The sequence below is a fragment of the Cannabis sativa genome, chromosome 6 (genome assembly GCF_029168945.1).
Source record: "Cannabis sativa cultivar Pink pepper isolate KNU-18-1 chromosome 6, ASM2916894v1, whole genome shotgun sequence".
NCBI classification, from domain to species: Eukaryota; Viridiplantae; Streptophyta; class Magnoliopsida; order Rosales; family Cannabaceae; genus Cannabis; species Cannabis sativa.
In genome coordinates, this window is record NC_083606.1 from 3,507,894 (window position 1) to 3,528,912 (window position 21,019).

General features: G+C 36.4%; 2 protein-coding genes across 2 annotated transcripts; one reads left to right on the forward strand and one right to left on the reverse strand.

Annotated features, from left to right (window-relative positions):
• Window positions 1-9,303: 9,303 nt before the first annotated feature.
• On the reverse strand, window positions 9,304-10,833 carry LOC133039042 (uncharacterized). The gene is made up of 4 exons (XM_061117852.1): window positions 10,510-10,833; window positions 10,307-10,408; window positions 10,053-10,227; window positions 9,304-9,953 (listed from the first exon to the last, which is right to left on the reverse strand). Exons 1-4 carry the CDS (start codon window positions 10,551-10,553, stop codon window positions 9,855-9,857), a joined length of 420 nt encoding a protein of 139 aa, XP_060973835.1. The 5' UTR covers window positions 10,554-10,833; the 3' UTR covers window positions 9,304-9,854.
• Window positions 10,834-19,516: 8,683 nt separating this feature from the next.
• Window positions 19,517-20,801, forward strand: LOC133039084 (uncharacterized). The gene is made up of 2 exons (XM_061117883.1): window positions 19,517-20,559; window positions 20,663-20,801. The coding sequence occupies exons 1-2, from the start codon at window positions 20,057-20,059 to the stop codon at window positions 20,799-20,801; spliced, it is 642 nt and encodes a 213-aa protein (XP_060973866.1). The 5' UTR covers window positions 19,517-20,056.
• The last annotated feature ends 218 nt before the right edge of the window (window positions 20,802-21,019 follow it).

Below are 21,019 nucleotides of genomic sequence, written 5' to 3' on the forward strand. Positions count from 1 at the left end.
ATATCTATTCAATTCAATATCATAAGTTGATCCTAGATCACATGATCGAAATCCTGATATGGTTAGGCTCAATTTCAAGAGTATTATTCGTGTTCTTTGATTTGTTAGTTAAGCCTAATCTTTAGTCTGGGCAATACGTACATTTTGGGAACACGGTAATACAATTGAGTGGGGGAGCGCTAACATAAATATGGAATCTATAGCTTCTATTTGGCAAATAGAAGTAGAGGATGATTTCCTTCGAGCTTAACCAAACGAAGATAAATGGTGGAGATCTCATTTCACTTAGGTGAAATATCATTTATACAGGGTTAAGTGTTTTAAGGATAAAATACATTGTAGGGTGTTACGGTAATTTAATCCTGTACAGTGTAAATCATCTATATAGAGGATCATTGATCACATTAGGGTTATAACAATGGATAACTAATGACGTGTCTATATCGTGGAACATATAGAGCGTTTCTAGATGACTGAGAGTGCAATTCCAAGTTCTAAGTGTGGATTCAATGAGGAATTAATAAGTTAGGGAATTTACTTGGTAAATTCGGTTCGACTTGTTGGAAGCTCGGTTATATAGACCCATGGTCCCCATACTAGTTGAGGCCATACTGCTTGTAAGACTCAGTTAATTGATTTTAATTAATCAATTAAAATTCTAAAAGTTAGACTATGTCTACTTTATGAATTTTCACTAAGCAAGGGCAAAATTGTAAAGAAAAGAGATTTTAGGTTTATTTATTAATTAAGATATTTTATATGTCTAAATTAATAAATATATTAAATGGCAATATTATTTGATAATTATTTCCAAGTTATTAAATAATTAGAATTGGCATTTAAAAGGTTAAATTGGAAAATTGGCATTTTTGAGAAAATGGGAATGGAAAATTGACAAAATGGGAAAGTTGCAAAGTGAGGCCCAATACCCTTTGTATGGTCGGCCCTTGCATAGGAAATCCCATTTGTAGTTTCCATTATTTTAATGCCATGCAATTCTAACCTAAACCTAGAGGGTTTTCTATAAATAGAAAGTGTTGGCTTGAGGAAACTAAGACACACATCTTTGATCATTTTGTTTCTCTCAGAAAAGCCTCTCACGCCACCTTCTCTCTCTCTTTTCTTCTTTGTAATTTCGAAATGCTTGAGTGATGAGTAGTGCCCACACACATCAAATGGTATCTCAATCATAGTATGGAAGACTATGGAATTTCTGCATCAAAGAAGGAGAAAAGAAGATCCAGGTTCAGATCTTGGTGATGCTCTGCTACAGAAAGGAATCAAGGGCTAGAGATCTGAACGGAAGGAGTCATATTATTCCGCTGCACCCACTGTAAGGTTTTCTAACTTTATATGTGTTTATTTTCATTGTTTTAGAATTCATATTAGGTTGTTAATCCAACATACTTGTTAGTAAATCTAGATCCTGGTAAAATAATTTCCAACAGAAACACCCTTCTCACTTTCTTATGGGTGCGAGGCCATGTTGCCTGTTGAGATTGGGCCAGGTTCCCTGCGCAGAGATATTTTCAACATCTCGCAGAACGACGAGAAACAGCTGTTCTGCCTTGATCTTTTAGAGGAAAAGCGTGACAAAGCCCACTTAAAAAATGCGGCTTACCAACAGCGAACTGCAAGATACTTTAACTCCAAAGTGAAGGTAAAAGCCCTGTGAGCAGGAGACTTGGTCCTTAGAAGAGTAATGCCAAATACTAGAAACCCGTCACATGGAGCCTTTGGGGATAATTGGGAAGGACCATACCTCATCGCAGAAAAAATTGGTGATGACACGTACCGACTCGCAACACTCGATGGAACTGCGATTCCACGAGCATGGAATGGCGAGAGTTTGAAATTTTATTATCAATAGCACTCGCATTATTCGACTATGTTCACTCTTGTACTTATACTTAGATATTTTTCATGCAAGGGAAAAATCCTAAGTATAAGGGGGTATATATGCCCGAATGTACTATTGATTATATGAATGAAATTGATTGTTAAATTTTCAAAATTTTCAAAATTTTATCAGCCTTGTAAATATTTCTACTTATTACACCAAGCTGTAATTAAAGTCGCAAATATATATAGAAAACGCGAGTACCCATGTACTGCGAAAAATGTTAAAGGATAGTTATCCCCGCGAGGACATAAATTTGTCCAAAATAAAAGGAAATTTGTCTAAGTACAAAAGCGCGAGTACCCCTGTACCGCATATAAAGAAAAAAAGAGAAGTAAAATTAAAAAGCATAACATAGAGGAATATTAAAAATCTGGAGCAGCAGGAGCAGTCTCATCCGCGACTTTGCTGATGACCTCGTTTTCGACTTCTTCAGCATCCGCACCCTCGACCTCATCAGGAAGGTTCCCTCCACCACCTTGGGTCTGAGTAGGCGACATGGCACGAAAAGCCTCGGCCATCTCAGCGGCTTCTACACCGAGGAGAGAGAAGTCGAAGTCTGGAACTTTGGAAAGAGTGGTATAAATATAATCAGACACTGCCTGATCATACTGCTTCTTCCCATTCTCTCTCTCAGTCTCCAAATCGCGGGTCATCTCCTCGATCGTCGCCCGCGAGTTCTTTACCTCAAGCTCCGCCTGCTCCTTAGCCTTGCTAAGCTCTTCGAGCTCCTTCTCCTTCCTAGCCACTTCTTGCTTCAGCCTTTTTATGTTCTCCTGAAATTGGGCATTTTGCCTCTTCAGCGAGTCGGCTTCCTTCAAAGGAGTAGGAGCAGCTTTTATGAATAGGGTCATCGACTGCGCGGCCAACTCAGCAAAGCGCGTAACAAGCTCCTCATAAGGGATCTCGGCCAGGAACTTCTCTTGCATGGCTAAGAAGTCGGGAGCTCGAACAGGTGGATCGATTACGACTTTCTTCCCCTTGTCCTGTGCGGTCTTGGCCAGCTTCTTGGAAGAGTCTGTGGCAAGGGTAGCCATCGCATTGCTCTTCCTCTTTTGGGCAACAACGGGCGAGGTCGTCGTTGCTCCACCCTTTGGCTTGATCTTCAGGACAAGTGCGGACTTCAAAAAAGTCATATCTGCAAAGATAAATGAAAGATAAGTATAAGTCAAATTCTATCTATTAGTTTATAACAAGAGATAAATTACCTGAGATTGGTCGAGAAGTTTGCTTGGAGAGGCATTTGTCTATTCGCTCTTGTTGCCTCTCGGATGGTTCTTTGTATACTGGCTCCCTTTGAAGACTTGCGTTCTCAGGAATCAGCTGGTGTTCTCGCAACTTCGCAGTTGTACACAGTAATCGCTGTGACAGTCAGTAGTCCCGTGATCCGTAAGGGGAAACACCGGGTAAGCTGTGCAATCCCCCACCGCCTGGGGAAGGTCAAGTGCAATGATTCTGAGACTGTGTAGGTAGGGGACTACACAGTTGAAGAGAGCTTAAATGGATTGATTGGTACTACCTATATCAACAAGGTGCGTGTATAAGAGCCATTTATTCCGTGGGTGTAAGGACCCAATGGAGGCTTGAAGCGGGGACGTTACAAATGGTATCAGAGCCTTGACCCAGCCGGAAGTGTGGTCGACGAGGACGTCGGACCCCGTAAGGGGGGGTGATTGTGACAGTCAGTAGTCCCGTGATCCGTAAGGGGAAACACCGGGTAAGCTGTGCAATCCCCCACCGCTTGGGGAAGGTCAAGTGCAATGATTCTGAGACTGTGTAGGTAGGGGACTACACAGTTGAAGAGAGCTTAAATGGATTGATTGGTACTACCTATATCAACAAGGAGCATCTTGTTTTTCGGTAGCCCATCTCGAAAGAACTCCACAGTTAAGCGTGCTTGGCCTGGAGCAATTTCAGGATGGGTGACCTCCTGGGAAGTTTTCCCAGTAAGCGTGCGAGTGAGGACAAAGCACGTTGGAAACACTCGTGTTGGTCTGTAGGGTCAGTCATCAATCCAAGAAGCAGCCAAAGTGACGTACTCGTGTATAAGAGCCATTTATTCCGTGGGTGTAAGGACCCAATGGAGGCTTGAAGCGGGGACGTTACAATTGCGAGACGCGATCTTGTACCGGAAGGCTCCCGAGGATTTCAGTTGTCTCTCTGCGAGTCGCGTCAAGTGCCGGTCGAACTGGTCTATCTGCGAGAGCAAGAAAGAGCGAGTAAGCAAAAGATCTCAAAAGTAATTCAGAAAATGTCTAAGTTAAAAAATACGCGACATACTAGGTCTGCGATTAAAGTCAGTTCTAATCCCAGGGACTTTAAAGACATAAACCACTTCGATTTCTAGTCCCCCATGTTCGATACCATTCCTTCTACTCCATTGATCTCAGAAGTCGCCCATTTGCTAAACAGTAGAAGCCATTATGAAGACCTACGCTTTTTATGTCGTAGAAATAGCTGAACTCTTCTACTGAGGGGGCCCTATGAACATATTCCATGTACATCGCATAGAAGGCTAGGGCAGTGCGATAGCTGTTTGGAGTTAGCTGAAAAGGTGATACATCATATCGCCTGAGAATAGCTGCGATGAAGGGATGAAAGGGGACCGATACCCCACACCGGAGAATGGGTATTGAGACTACCACATCCTCAGTGGGAATAATCGCAGGGTTAGTAAACGGAAGATGCGCACTCTGGGACGGTTTAGGTCGCTGAAACGTGAGTCGCAGCAAATTTAACCTCACAAAGGTAGTGAAATCTGATTTGGAAACCCTCGAAATCAGATCCTCACACGCGAAGGGCTCATTCAGCTGGGTATCGTCAACCGAATCTGTCCCACTCCCTTCCGCCTCCTCTTCGTCCTCACCCGACTCGCGAACTGGGGTCGTCCATTCATCATCCATCTCCTCGACCTCGACGTCAGGAGCATGCCTCGAGTGGATAAGGTAGTCGCGGGCCGACACTGTGGACTCGCTGTCTCGAATATCGATGGTCCCAGGTTCGGCGAGTTCCTGCACCATCCTTTCGATGTCCGCAGAAGACATCGGGCCTAGCTCTATTGGAGCGGCCTCCTCTTCGGAAAGCGAGGTTGGGAGAAAGCTGTCCTCCTCCTGGTCAACTTCACCGTCGAATGCACGGCCTCCAGAGCCGAGCTGCTGGCTATCCGACAAGTCGCTCATCTAAAAGATAGAAGATCTTTTCAGCGTGATGGATGTGTGAAAAGCAAAATAAGTGATCTCACCCGCATTAAACTATAAAGTCGCATTCGATAGAATGGTCAGCATCCTTGCGAATACTGACTGCCCCATCAATATGCGAGTAGAGATAATACCTTCTTTGGCGAGTAATTCACGCATCCTGGGCCAAGCGATATACCTCCAGAAACGGCTGGGAGAATCCCAGTGACTCAAGGGGCATGCATTTTCAAGCATAACCCTGAAGTTACTGGGATACTCCCACCGTTCCGAGACTACCTATCAGCCAAAGAGTACGATCATTTGAGTATCGTCGCATATTGCAAATGGCTGGGTGTATCTCAGTATCTCAAGGGGCATATAATCGTATATATGACCATTAGAATACTGAGACACACCCACCATTTGGAACAGCGATTGATACCCTCGCAACTCAACCCACGACATATAAAAATCCTAAAAGATCTAGCTATCAATCAAAAGAAAGTAAATCTTGGCAATACGCGAGTATTCGAATTGTTCATCTGAATACCCGTGAGTATTCAAGTTGTTCATCTGAATACCCGCGAGTATTCAAGACGTGAAACAGTGCCTATTCAAGTATATCGTGTGCGGTTATGTCAGTTTACAGGTCATATTCTTTGAATTTACCCAGGTTTTTTACCTAAAACACATAGCCTCATAAACATTCATCCTCACACAACACTCATACATACCCCTTACAAGCATACATTCCTAAAAAGCCTCAAAATACCAAAACCCAAAAAAAAAAAAAAAGCATTTTCTCTCCAAACAGAAAACGAAAATACAATGACTCAAAACTAACATTTAGTTTTGGTTCCTGCGATTGCTCTCGATCACTTCTGAGATTGAGGATATTTTAGAGCGGTAGAAATCTGGGCAAGGTACGAAAGTGGGTTTGAAATCTCTGTAAAGGAGGGAAGGAGGAAGTTAAGAACAAGAGGGAAAAATGGAAGATTTGATTCGTATCAAAGGGTTTAAATACCCATATCCCTTATTAATTAGGATTACGACACGTGGCAACCAGAATGCCTAAGGTCGCCCAATCTAACGGCCAACGATGGCCACGCCTACACGAAAACCGAGGAGTTTTGTGACGTGGCACCATAAATGCAATAAAAAGTAATAATTACAGCCATCATTTTTCGAAACCCTCGACGGGACAACCAAAAGGTCACCTCCTCGTGACAACCTTTCACCTGTCTCTCGAGTAATAGTTTCCCTCTGTGACCGCACCTGTCACATCGCAAAACTAGGGGCATGTGTTATAGTGAGATTTCTCTCACCTAGAAACTCGAGACAAGACTCCTATTTAGAGGACACGTATATTCAGATTTCCAATGGAAGCTGAAATGTCCATGAGAGACTCCTCGAAGTTTGAACCTCGCAAGGATAAAGCTAGCGAGATACTGCGAGTACGACCAAAGTCGGATCGCGTAACTGTAACCCGCATTATGCAGGATGAGAGGATGGATCCAACTCGCATGTGTCGGGACATATGCGAGTATCCTCTCTATACTTCTGCGAAAGCATAGAGATCAATTCTCTATGATGCGATTTGGTCCCAACGACCCAATAGCCTTGATAAACCGATATAGACTCGCATGTCTAGGTTCTATCAGCTCGACATGCGATGTCTACAAGAGGCGATTACCTAAGGACGCAGACATTCCAAACGTAATGATAACCCTGCGAGCTCAACAACGGAACATGAACAGTCAACTCGCAGATGCGGAAGACGCATATGTTGATGGACTTAGTAACTGTCATTCATTTATTAATGTTAACGTTGCTTGGGTTTAATTAGTGCAATTCAATATGTAAATAATGGATTAACAATGAATGTGATCCTTGTGTAACCGATTGGACACCTGCTTTGTATATAAAGGGGTGATCCACCATGAAATGACACCTAGGAATCCTTCGCTACAGTGGACCAAGCAGATCACAATCTGACTGAACCACTATAATTCTTTGTCTTACTGATATTTTCCGGTTTTGTTGAGTGTTCTCACATTCCAAGTCGAGTACTCGCCGTTCCAGGTTGAATAATCGCACTTGTCGTTTCTCTAAAAATTCTCTTTTGTATTAATCAAATAATATAATTTGGTGTTGCGAAATTCACTCGACAACAATGTAAGATATTCAAACTCATCTAACATGCATATTATTTCACTCATCTAACCGCAGTATAATATATCGCAGAACCTACTTCACTATAATAAATATTTAAGACATTCAAAACTCTACTAAGCATTCATGATTAATTAATAATAAAAGTTAGTAAATGTATACGTCGAGCTAGCTAGAAACCTATTAATTCTATTTTTGGCATATTTAATTGACAAAAATATTTTATTATTTATTGTATATTTCGGCTGGTATGCTTTAATATGGTTTCCTTATTTTGTGTATTCAAACTTGGAAGGAAAGTTGTCTAGCTTTCCTATTTTTGGAAAAAAGGTAAAAATGGTAAGTTTGGTTACTCATTTCTTTTTTATCTAACCACCTGGCATATTCTTATCTTGTGTGAGTTTTCCATTTTCTTAGATCAGATTTCTTGAAGAGAAAACCAGAGCTAAACTTTCCTTTTCTATAAAGGGAAAGTTGTAGTTACTGCCCACGATTCTGTAGGTACAGAAGTGGAAATTCCTGGACTGATTGAAGAATTATTTTAGGGAAATTCCTAGTGGGTTGGGGTCTTGTTCAGACCGTGTGTAAGCTGTCAATAAGGTGTATATTGATTATAAATACACCTTATAGCAGCTAGATTTTGTATCTCTTTCATTCACTTTCATATCTTAAGAAAAGAGTGTCTTTGTTATGTAGAGAAGAGCTGGTCGACTCTTACTCTGTTTATTTGTAGTTTGTATTGTCTTGAGTTTGTATTCAAATCTACAACGAAGAAGAACATTAGTGCAACCTTCGGGAGAAGGTGTTTACAAGCTTTCGGGTAGGGGTGAGCAACGGTCGGTTTGGTCAGTTTTTTAAACCAAAAAAATTTGAAATTCGGTTTTCGATTTCATGGTTATAATCTGAAAACCGACCGACCATTATACAAATGTAAAAAAAACCAACCGTTTTAATCCACGGTTTGGTCGGTTTAACCGAACTTCATTTTTTTTAAAAAAAATAAGTTTTAAAATTTTTTATAATTATTTGAAAACTAAAAAAATTAGAGTATTGTATCAAATATCATATAATTTAAGAATAAAACTTTCTTAGTTAAATAAATAATGTAAAATAAACTTTTTAAAATTTGTTTAAATTATTTGTGCTACTAATATGGTAATGAGTTATATTTAAAAACTTGTATTATTTTATGGATGTGTATATATAATATGTAAATGCATCAAACTATAATAAAATAAAGCAATGAATAATTGAGACTTTAAATAAAAAAGATATAAGTAAAACTAGTTTAATAAAATTGTATATTAAATATGTACAAAAATAATATATATTATATAAAATATATATGTTCGCTCGGTTCTCGGTTTAATCTGTCAGTTTGCCATTGATACTATAACCGACCATGTTAAGGCAGTTTTAATTATAACAACCAGAAAACAACAGAGAAAAAACTACAGCAGTAGATGAATATAAAAACAACCAAAAAACAACTCAATAACAATACAAAAACAACATCAACAAAATACATAAAAGAATGACAAAATACATAAAACCGTCATGTTAAACGAGTAAAACATTGACAAAAAAAAACAAAATAGTTACTGTAAAAACAAACTCAATAAAATGATAAAAATCAAGGTAATAATACCTTGAATTTAACTTTAAGCTTTTCTCCCCCATCATGCACTTCGTTCTCAAAATCAGAATCGGATATAACCTAGAAAAAGAAGGGGAGAAAATTTAAAACACAAAATGTAATACGAAAAAACACGACAACTAGATAAAAACTAAACAAAAACTGAAAAACAACAAAACTAAACTTACATCTTTTGTAGACTTCGAAGGTTTTGCTCTCTTTACCTTATGAGACTCGACCTTATTTGGAATGGGTCTTTTCTTAGTACCAGATGGCTCTAGAACATCACCCATTACTTTCTTAGCAATGCGCTTCAAACCCATCTTTGGATCAACTTTAGATGAATTTGTAGGAGGTTTCTTTGAATTTTTAGAATTTTTTTTTAGCTGGAGATGGGGACTTCCACTACTACAAAAACACCCTTTAGAGGCGGTTTTTAAGCCCTTTAGGCGTCGGTTTTCGCGAAATTCGCTACCGACGCTGATCAGGGCGACGCTAAAGGGTTTATATGAACTGACGCCATATATACCCCTATGGCGTCGGTTATTAGCTGGGAACCGACGCCATAAGGGTACATATGGCGTCGGTTCCTAGCCAATAACCGACGCCATATATGGCGTAGGAACCGACGCCATATGTAGGCGAATTTCAGTTTTCCTCATTTTTTTTTAAATTTAATTATATTATTTTAATTTTATATTTATTAATTTATATATTATTTTATTTAATTTAAATTACATATTTATTTAAATTTTAAATTACATATTTATTTAATTTAATTATATATTAATTACATTTTAAATTAAATAGTAATTAAATTTGGGTAAAAACATAATTTGATTTCATAAAAGTAATTAAATATTACACAAACATGTAAAATTAGTTAAAAATATTAATAAGTTAATAAATCTAATTACAAGTTAATCTATAAAAATTACATAATGAAGAAAAATTCTTCGACCTTTGAACCTCAATCGTCACCGTGAATCACCGCCATCAATTGTTCGATCCACTTTCGTTGTAGTGGTAACAATTCTGTTTTTGGATCGTATTGCTTCTTACCCCCAAACTGTTAAAAAAATTTAAAATTTATATTAGTTTATGTATATGTATATTATATATTTGTTATTATAAAATTTATATACTATGATCAATAATTAAAACTTACAGCTTTTTGATCTTGTATGTAACGGTTGGGGTTGGCACGTGCGACGATGTCAGTGATATATTTCAAAACATAAAAACCGCATTCTTGGCTTTTAGGTTGTCTTGGACAGTTTGCTTGTGAAATTCCTTGCCACGGGCCAAGATACTGATGTGCGTCCCCTATATACATGAATGCCCTGTTTGGGAAAATTATATTAGCATTTCAATTCGTTAGTTAATTTAAATTCGTTACATAAGAAGTCACTAAATTATTACCTTCCGATCATTTGTTCTATTTCTTCGGGAATTGGGCGGCCTTTTACAGGGTTTAAATGGATAATTTTCCTTGGCGCAACCACCACTAGCGTCCAATGCATCCTAGAAAATTATATTGGAATATAAGTAAGATAGTATAAAAATAATTTGAAGACATAATATAGAAATGAACAATTAGCACTAAAGAATTTAATAAAGTTTACCCGATATTCCAAGGAATAAAGAACATTTGGTGGTTGCTGTTCATTAATGATAACCAATTAGCCAATCGTCTTGCCGCATCGTCAAAAGACTGACTCTGTTCTTCATCGTTGATCCCATGCCCTGTGACAAGCTCTGGGTCGTAAAACTTGAAAATTTTTCTCAGACCGTTGATGCTCTCCCATATGTGCCTTCCAAAAAAAGTGTTAGTGCCTTATAATAATTTAACTATAATTTGATATAAGGTTAATTAGATTAAAGAAGAGTATACATCATTCCAAACAGCATTCCCTGGTTGCCGATGTAGTTACACGTAGCAACTTGCTGTAAATCCTCTCCAGATAAAATGATCTGGGTACGCGGTGCAATGAATCCTCGGGGGACAGAAATTGTGATTATATCACGTTTATCTTTGAGCCTTAGGAATTCATGAATCATCCATTTTAGCGAATTAGGGATCAACGCCATCTTCTCTTCCGTGAACAACTCATCTTCCCGTGCACCACGGCTTTGTGGAGAAACCATCGGAGCTTTCCCCTTTGACGCATCACGTCTTGAGGGCGGTTGAGAGAGTGGACCCTAAACAAAACAGAACATAATATATATATCAAATTTTATCTAAATTCTACCGAAATTTCGGCAGCATAACGGTTGTAATTGAATGACCCCAAAAATTTTGAACATGGCTGTATAACGACAAATAACACATATATAACAGTAGTTTGTCCATCCATCCCACCGCAGCACATATATTCGCAGAACCTACTTCACTACGGATGAATATTGAAGATATTCAAACTCCACTAATCATTAATAATTAATTTCAGTTGAGAAGTTACCTCGGTTGTTAAAATTAAGTGTTTAGGCCAAGGAAGGAACATCTGGTACACGTCCCTAACATATCTGAACTCTTCAATTGGGACTGGGATTTCAGCGTCCTCTTGCAGGATTTCCGAAACCATGATCCGAGCATGTGAATCATCGTAATCCTGGCAGTGAACTTTGATCGTACCCACATGCTCGTACAAATACCCTCGGGCCACAATATTGTCGATGTTGTCAGAGCAGAGATGTACTTGCTGATTAAGGGCCGCGTCATCAAAATTGTATAGGATACCTTGGTCGTTGAGGGAAATGAACTCCTCAGCATAAATTTATGGTTGTACCTCATCCTGAGGAGCGTATGGTTGTGGAACATACGCCTCACCAGCCACCTCTCCTTCTTCCTCTTGTTCGGCAGCGTTCCTCTGCTGCTTAAGGGATTGGACTTCAGCTTTTAATTGTTCAATCTCCTTCGCTTGCCGAGCCACAACATCAGACACTTCCCTTTTCTTCCTGCCGAACAGTTGAGATGCCCTGGTCAGGAACCTACAAATCATAAAATGCAAATTAGCAACGATTTCATGTGTGTAACTAAATAAATAACATTTGAAGTAATAGCATACCCAGCGGCCACGACACGTCCAGATGCTGCGGTGTCCCGAGCGCCTGCGTGAGGATATCGTTTTGGCCCTGGACCTGAATTTGTCCCTGACTAAGCTTCTCCTCTAATTGAGCCTAATGCACGCATATATTCAAGCAATTAGTATATGAATTATATACACTAACTCATGAGTAGAACTCAATTAAGGATTAATATATACTTACTATCTTCTCGGCAATTTCTTTGTCGTAATCAGTGACAAGTTTTCTACTCTTGGTGCGAGATTTAATCCAAACACGGTGGCGGGGAGGATCTGCAACTTCGAGGTCCTTTTTCTACATAACGTTATAACAATGAAATGAGTACCAATTAAATTGTATAGCACATTATAGCACATTAAATTTTAAGTATTACTTACCACAAATTTTCCCGTACGTTCACCATTCCACTCCGACCACTTCGATGTCTGGATTGAATTTTTGAGGAACGTTCACGTTGCACCTTACTCAATTCCTACAATGCCAAAAAAATACATTAGATACATGTACTTGTATTTAAGAGTTTATCTTAGTGTTAATATAATTAGCGTACCAGAAATTCAGGAGTTAGTCGACTTTCAACAAATTTGCACCAATCAGCAGCGTCGATCTCCAGGTGCTTTTCAGGGACTTGTGCCAGTCGTCCCAGATCATTCTCTTTCAACGCGGGCATTATGATGTCTTTTGTCATCCTATTCTTGAAGTCTTTCATTAACTTCCCAGCTAGGATTAGACAATCATGTTTGAAGGTGTCCGGCACAATGAACCCCGTCTATTTTGAAGGAAAACAAACACGATTAGAGTCAACATTTGGAGTAATAGAAAAACAAATCAAAATTCTAACAAATAATAGCTTACCTGAATGTCTTTCCAAACTTTATTTTTCAGAGTCTGGTTGACTTCTTTCCAGTTTTTATAAGCCAACCTTATTGTCTGCCGACATCTGACTCCTAGAGTGGATACGAGCTTCGCGTAGCTTTTTCCACAGTATTGACCTTTATCATTAACTTCGAGGGCCACTCTTTTGCCCTGATCCATTAGTTTGGATATTTCATTCAATTGCGTCGGCCCTCGTGTAGGTATTGTGGTTGGACACTCATTTTCTGCTCCCGAATCAGATCCTGATTCTGAGTTCGCCATGTCTACACCATTAACAAACAAACTTCAAAGTTAGCTATATATATAACAAGTAATGTATATGAAATATTAAAAGCATAAACAAATTGTTAAGTATTCAGGACCATTCACAACCACAATATAACTAACTAAGTTTCTCACAATTTATTCATATTAATTTATAAATTACTCAAATTCTCGTTTTAGATTAGTTCATATTATTAGGTTGTTTTGTTGATTAGAATGTTATTAAAATGTTAAATATTTTTAATAAATAAAATTGAGGGGAAAATTTTTTGGTAAAGCAATAAAGGTATTAACTAATATTTTCCCCTTTTAATTAACTTTTGCTCTTTATTTTCTTTGAAAAATAAAAATCCACATTGAACCTCTCAAATGAAAGAAAAAAAAAATAAAAAAGAAGGATTTTATATGTTTATTTTGTTAATTTATTTAGTAACTAATTATATCTAGTTACTAATTACACAATGTAACTAACTAAGTTTCTCACACAATTTATTCATATTAATCTAAAAATTACTCAAATTTTCGTTTTACATTAGTTCATGTTATTAGGTTGTTTAGTTGATTAGAATGTTGGTAAAATTAAAAAGTTTACATAAATGTGAATATTATTATTTTTTATGTGACCTAACTTCTTATTACTATGTTATAATTAACTATATTATGAATGGTTTTAGTAAGATTTATCCTAATTCTACCGAAATTTCGGCAGCATAATGGCTGTAATTGGACGTTCCCAAAAATTTTACAAGTGCCTAAAATAACAAACAAAACAGATAAACAATACAAAATTAATCCACCCATCCGACCGCAGTACATGTATTCGCAGAACCTACTTCACTACGGATGAATATTTAAGATATTCAAACTCAACTAACATGCATTGATAATTAATTATATATTAAGAAAAAGTTAGTAAAAGTATATACCTATAATTGCAAGCCCAAATACGCTACACACAAAATTATGCCGAACCCCTATAATATAAAGAAATACAACGAAATTATAAAATTAATTATTTCATAACTTATAACTAGTTATAAAAAATTGTAACAAGTTACTTAGTTACTAAATTATACATACATATATATAATCAATTATATCTCACACTATTATCTCAAAAAAATAAAATTATATCACACACTAATTCAATTTTAAAATTTTTATTTCTAAACTAATGAAATCCCTCCAATGTCATTTTATTCAGAATAAATATATATTGCAAAAAATATATAAAATACAATTACAAAATTTATTTTCATAAAAAATATACACACACTATATACACACACACAATATATACCCACATTATATACAAATATTCAATAAAATATACAAATACATATATATACTATACATTGTGGTATAAATTATTACCTAATAACCGCAATCCGACGACCACCGTAAAAAATCCCGACACTATACACATAAAACACAATAATATTACTAATAAAATAAAAAAACTCAAATAATAATTTACAAAAACAAAAAATAAAACAATATACATAATACAATAAGAATAGAAGCAATATTTATACCTTAAACGAGGTTGAGATTGAACAATTTCTCAACAAAAATGGGTGGCCGGATTTCACACCCAAAATTTACTATTTGGGTTCGGATGACACTTTTAGAGGCTAAAAAATCAAAACTTTTTAGGTGTATGTTATTAAGTATCGAAAATGGAGGATTTTAAAAAAAAAATGGGCTGAAATGGTTGAGAAATGGGGGAGATATGGTTGAAAGAAGCTTGTTCGGCGAGGGTTTTTGCTGGGTTTTTTCTCTCTGGTTTTTGCTGGGTGGGGAAATGGCTGAGTGAAATGAAGGAGGAAGACGAGCCATGGGTTTATTCAGAGATCGACCCTATGCCGTCGGTTCCTTCATAGGAACCGATGGCATAGGGTACACGTGTCAGGTTTTCGTGTACCCTATGCCGTCGGTTCCTATGAAGGAACCGACGGCATAGGGTATTTCAGAAAAAAAAATAAAAATTAATTTCCAACCGCCTCTAAATGGTATAATGCAATTTTATACCTACGGTTTTTATCAAAAAACCGCCTCTAAATGTCAATTTCGAACATAGCGGGTATTTTTACACCCTTTAGCTTCCCTTTTTATAAATGGGGTTGAAAAAACTGCCTCTAAAGGCTAACATTGTAGTAGTGTTCGAACCACTTCTAGTGGTGGTCATTTATAGAAGAAGAGAACACAATGGGGGAGGAAAAACTTACAGAGATTATCGAACAAAATGGAGATAGTGGCATAGATGGGAGGTTGAGAAAAAACGTGGGTAAAGGCTTCGACTGGGTGATCGTGGGCTATGGAGGTTGAAGAACGGAGGAAAGAGAAACAGAGAAAAAAAAAAGAAGAAGAAGAATAGGGCAGTTATTGAGGAGGTGGGGTGTTAGAATATAAAACATGAAATATGCATGGTAAAGGTATATTTGTAATTATTGAACTTTTGAAAAAGTAAAATTGAAAAATAAAAAATGTAAAAAAGTTTAAATAACCGAGAATAAATAAAAATGTAAAAAAAAAAGTATAAAAGGACATCAAGTGTAAAAATCTCTATAACTATATAGTTTTTTTTTATTATTTATTTATTTACTTGTTTTAACATGTGGGATTTTTTATATATTGATAAATCTTTTCTAAATAAATTTTTCTCTTAAACTCACATTAATTAATTACATGAGAAAAATATCACATATGTTTGAAAAATCATACAAAATACAATAAAAATTAAAATCTCATCATATATATTGTTTAATAGTTTGGCAAAAAAAGAAAAAGAAAAACAAAAAAAAAGACACTTAGGATGAAAATTCCACACTATTTATTGATGTTCACACATGGTTATATAGTACTACAAAAAATTTTAATTTTAGTCACAATAAAATTTGTGATTAAAAGTAAAAAAATTGTGACTAACTATAAATTACCATTCTTATATTGTGACAAAAAGGTCTGTGATATTAGTTACAAAAATTACAATTTATTGTGACTAAACTTGTTTTTAATTAGTCACAATATATATATATATATATATATTTGTATAAACTAGTAATAACTTGTATCTAAATACTATGTTTTAGTCACAAGTAAATTTTCTCTTGGAACTAAAAGTTACATTTAATCACAAAAAAATTATGATGTGACTAAAAATAGCAATTTTTGTAGTATACAATAACAAAAGGGAAATTTGAATTTATATGCTTAAAATAGCATATTATTTTTCCCCTAAATCCAAACTTATTAAAATTGGTAATATATGACCAATTTACCAAATTTCCAAATCTAACCCTCTCATTTGAAACCATCAACCTCTCTCTCTTCCTCACTCTTCTCTCAAACGGGATCCCCTAAAAAACCAAAAACCCCAACTCAGCCACAGCCGTCGAACCACAACCCCAATCACTCCGGCGTGGAACCTGAACCCGACCAACCGAGCAACTCGCAACCCGACCCCCACTCCAAAAATGTCAAAGGTAAGTGGTTTTTTTTCTTTTGTTTTTTTTTCTTAGAAATGGTTTATAGATTTATTTAGTTTGAGTTGTGAAATATTATTGGTAAGATTTAAGAAATTTATTGTGAAAATGGGATTCGGATCCGTAAAAATTGGATTTTGACTGTAAAAAATGGTGAATATGCGTTCGGATTTGGGGGGGAAGAAGGTGGCCCGATGGGGAAGAAGGTGGCCCGATGGTTTATTTCGTATGGGCCCGATGGTCCAATAAAGTGGGCCCGATGGTCTATTTGGTAGGGCCCGATGGTCCAATAAAGTAGGTCCGATGGTCCTATTTGGTATGGGCCCGATGGTCCAATAAAGTGGGTCCGATGGTCCGATAGGGTACCAATCGGACCCATCGGTCCAATTGGACCCAATTTTTTTTTTTCGTTTTTTTAAATATTAATGGGGCCGATGCTTAGTAATTATTTTGTATGGGTCCGATGGCTACCAATCGGACTTCACAGTGGGTCCGATTTGTAGCCATCGGACCCGTGGGTTGATTTTTTTTTTTTTTTTGGTTTTATTAATTAGTAATTATTATTTATTGAATATTGTTTTTTTTATTAATTATTATTTTAGTATTAATTATTGTTTTAGTATTAATAATTGTTTTATTATTAATTATTGATTATTGTTTTTCTATTAATAATAATTTTATATTATTTACTAGGTATTGTTTTATATTAATAGTTGTTTTATATTAATTATTAATTATTTTTTATTATTAATTATTAATAATTGTTTTACATTAATTATGAATAATTGTTATATTAATAAATTGTTTATTAATAATTGTTTTATATTAATGATTGATAATTATTTTATTAATAATTTTTTTATTATTAATGATTAATTATTTTTTTGTTATTAATTATGAATTAGTGTTTTTTTTCTATTAATAATCCTTCTATTAATAATTTTTTTTATTATTAATGATTAATTATTTTTTGTTAATTATTAATTAATGTTTATTATTAATTATTAACTATTTTATTAATTTGTATTGTTTTATTAATTATTATTTTTTTACTAATTATTAATTTGTATTATTTATTAATTATTTTTTTATTATTAATTATTAATTTTTGTATTAATTTTTATTGTCTTATTAATTTTTTATTATTTATTGATTATTGTTTTATTATTAATGATTAATTATTGTATTATTTTTTATTGTTTTATTATTTATTAATTTTTTACTAATTATTAGTTATTAATTATTAATTTTTGTTAATTATTAATTAAGGTTTATTATTAATTATTATTTTTTTACTAATTATTAATTATTAATTTGTATTATTTATTAATTATTGTTTATTATTAATTATTATTTTTTGTATTAATTTTTTATTATTTATTGATTACTGTTTTATTATTAATGATTAATTGTTGTTTATTTATAGGTTTAGGGTGTAATATAATTTTTTTTTTAGTCTTCCAAAGTTCCACGACTTTTATCACAAGCCGAACATTACACTGGTCGTGTTACTTGGCGGGGCGGTAGTTACTATTACCCCAAAGTAAAAGCCAAGTTTGTACAAATGCAGTTGTTGGAAAGGGTGAAGGAGGAATCCCCTTTCAACAATTTTTTTGAGAGAGAGCCATTAGCGTTTTCAGGTGCTCTTATCCATCAACTCTTGATGCATAAGATAAAATCAGATAAAGATGATGAGGTGCATTTTTATATTGCAAAGAAGAGATGCCGATTCGGCCGAACGGAGTTTGCCTTGGTGACTGGGCTTAATTTGTTACGTGGACCGACTGAGGCTGAGGTTTCGGAGAGGGCGACGTCAGACCGTTTGATAGTAGAATATTTTAATGGGGATCCATCTATCAGCATTGGTCGTCTGCGCATCGTCTTTGAGAGTTGCACTGAGAAGGATGATTGTTACAAGTTGGGTTTGGTGCTGTTCGTGATGGGTGTTCTGACTGGGAAAGAAGAGAAGACCCTGGTTCCCCCATTTATCATTAGAATGGTTGAGGACCTCCCTTTTTTCTACAATTACCCGTGGGGGAAAATTTCTTTCAACTTGTTGAAAGATACTTGGAGTAAGGACTTCGTACAAAAGAAAAAGCATATGGATGAGAAGATTGTGAAGGGAACGACTCAGAAGGAGTCAAAGTATTCGGCCTATGGATATGCTGTAGCATTGCAGTATTGGGCTTATGAGTCCATCCTCGAGCTTGCTGAGAAATTTGCAATCAGAAGATCGCATCACTTTCCTCGAATGGTGAACTGGGAGAGTAAGGATGCCCCACTCGGGAAAGAGGAAGTCATCAAATTATTTGCAAAGAAAGTGAGTTTGTTAATTCATTGCATTTGCTTACGTTTATTTATTTATTTTATTTTAATTTAAGTCTAATAATCAATTTGTTATAATTTGCAGTTGACAGTGTACTCCGTTTTATGTCCGCGGAGTAATGAGGCCGAGTTTTTGAGCCACGTCACTGGAGGTGAGGCGCCTCTATTTGTGGATATGGAAGAATTGGTTATTGGCGATGATGGCCAGCCTACTCAGGATAGTTTGCACAGCCAAGCTTCAAAGCTTGCACTCACGCTAGAACAGCGAGCGGAGGAAGCTGGAATCTTCAGAGATGATACACCACCACATTCTCCACCATCAGGGGCCCGTTCTGTTCCACCGTCTGCCTCAATGCCCGATTCTGCATCTATGCCGCAGTCAGCATCTATTCCCAGCACCTCACAGCCTCAGGTGCCAATATCTTCTGCCATATTGGCAAGATTGGAGCGTGTTGAAAAGGAACAACTTGCTTTGAAGCAAGGCCAGACTGATATTTTGAAAGGGCAGAATGAGATAATGGGTTACTTGAAGACCCTATTGGCTCTTATGGGAGATCAGAGAAGGCCCAGCGCGAGGCGAGCCACGGCCCAGACGCCGTGTCTCCAGGAGATGAGTTCATTCTTCCGAATGATTACAGACCTAATGATGTGGAAGATGTACTCCAGACACCTCAGAACATGTCGGTCACGTCCATTAGAGATACCCAAGATTCAGAGGTTCAGGTTTTAGAGACCGTTCCAACACCGGTGGAGAAGAGAACGAAGAAAAGGCCAAGGTGGTTTGACGAGTACACCGAAATGAAGAAGAAGATGAAGCCATCAACAACCAATGTGAATGTTGACCCACTTCGGCCCGTTGATGAGAAGCTACTACATAGTTTTCGAAATTAGTTAGTGGGAACCATCGGAAACAAGTATCCGAGGGACGTCTTCACCGGGCTGTGTGGCGTGGCTTGGTTCTCGACCCTAAATACAGACAAACTATGGCTTTCTGATGACGTAAGTTTATTAACTAAGTATTATATGTTGTTATTTACTGCTTTTTACCGTTGTTATTTGTTTTTTTTTAATGTTGTAATGTGGTTGTGCTGACTTATTTATATGTGCTGTGCAGCATTTGGATGCTACTTTCCATATGATGAGGAGGAGGCAACACTTCTTCCCGGAGTTGTACCCACGTAAGTGTACTGTGATGCCATCTTGGTTTACCTCATCGTTGAGGGGTCGGTGGGATGCTTGGAAGAGCAATACTGACCATGATGGTTTTGTTTGGGATGAGTCCATCTTGGAACTCCTTCGTGGGGATCCAAACCAATTTTTGCCTTCTTGGAAGGGTATGGAGTGCATATACATGGCCATGTTCTTGAACGGACTGAAACATTGGATCGCTATGGAGGTCAATCTTGAGTTGTGGAAGATATTCCTCTTCGATTCGAGTCTTGGATCTCTAACGAAAGACGAACTGAATTCGCTTATGGATGTGTGGTGCCCTTTACTAGCCAAATTGGTGGACCAGTGTGGTGTATGTGACACTCATTACATGGTGATGGTCCCTCAAATGACAGCCTCCGAAAGTCAGGTCAGACCCTTCGACTGGGAAATGATGGACAATAAAGTTGTACCTCAGACAAAATCGAGGTAATTTAAATGCATTTTTTTGATAGTATGTTTATTAATTAACAAAAAAAATTTATAATATTCTCTATGGTTTATTAAATTTGGCGTTTACCTACTATTGCAGCGGCGATTGTGGAATGTACGTCATAGAGCATATTGAGCATAAGTTATTGGATCTACCATTCGATGGAGTACATGATCAGCATATGTCGCTCTTTCGCCGTAGATGGGCGATAGATTTATTCTACCGTAACTTGGCATGAACTTTAGATGTTTAATTTTTTATATTTGTTGAACAATGTTTACTTTTACACTTTTCAATTTGAACAAACTACTTTCACTAAAATTATTTTATTTTATCAGTAGAACTTGTTTTTGGCTCAGATTTTTAACAAAGTTTAGAAATAATGCAATGCGAAATACGTAACAGTACAACACATGTTCATGCCACAAATTAAAAATATTTTACACCATAAATATA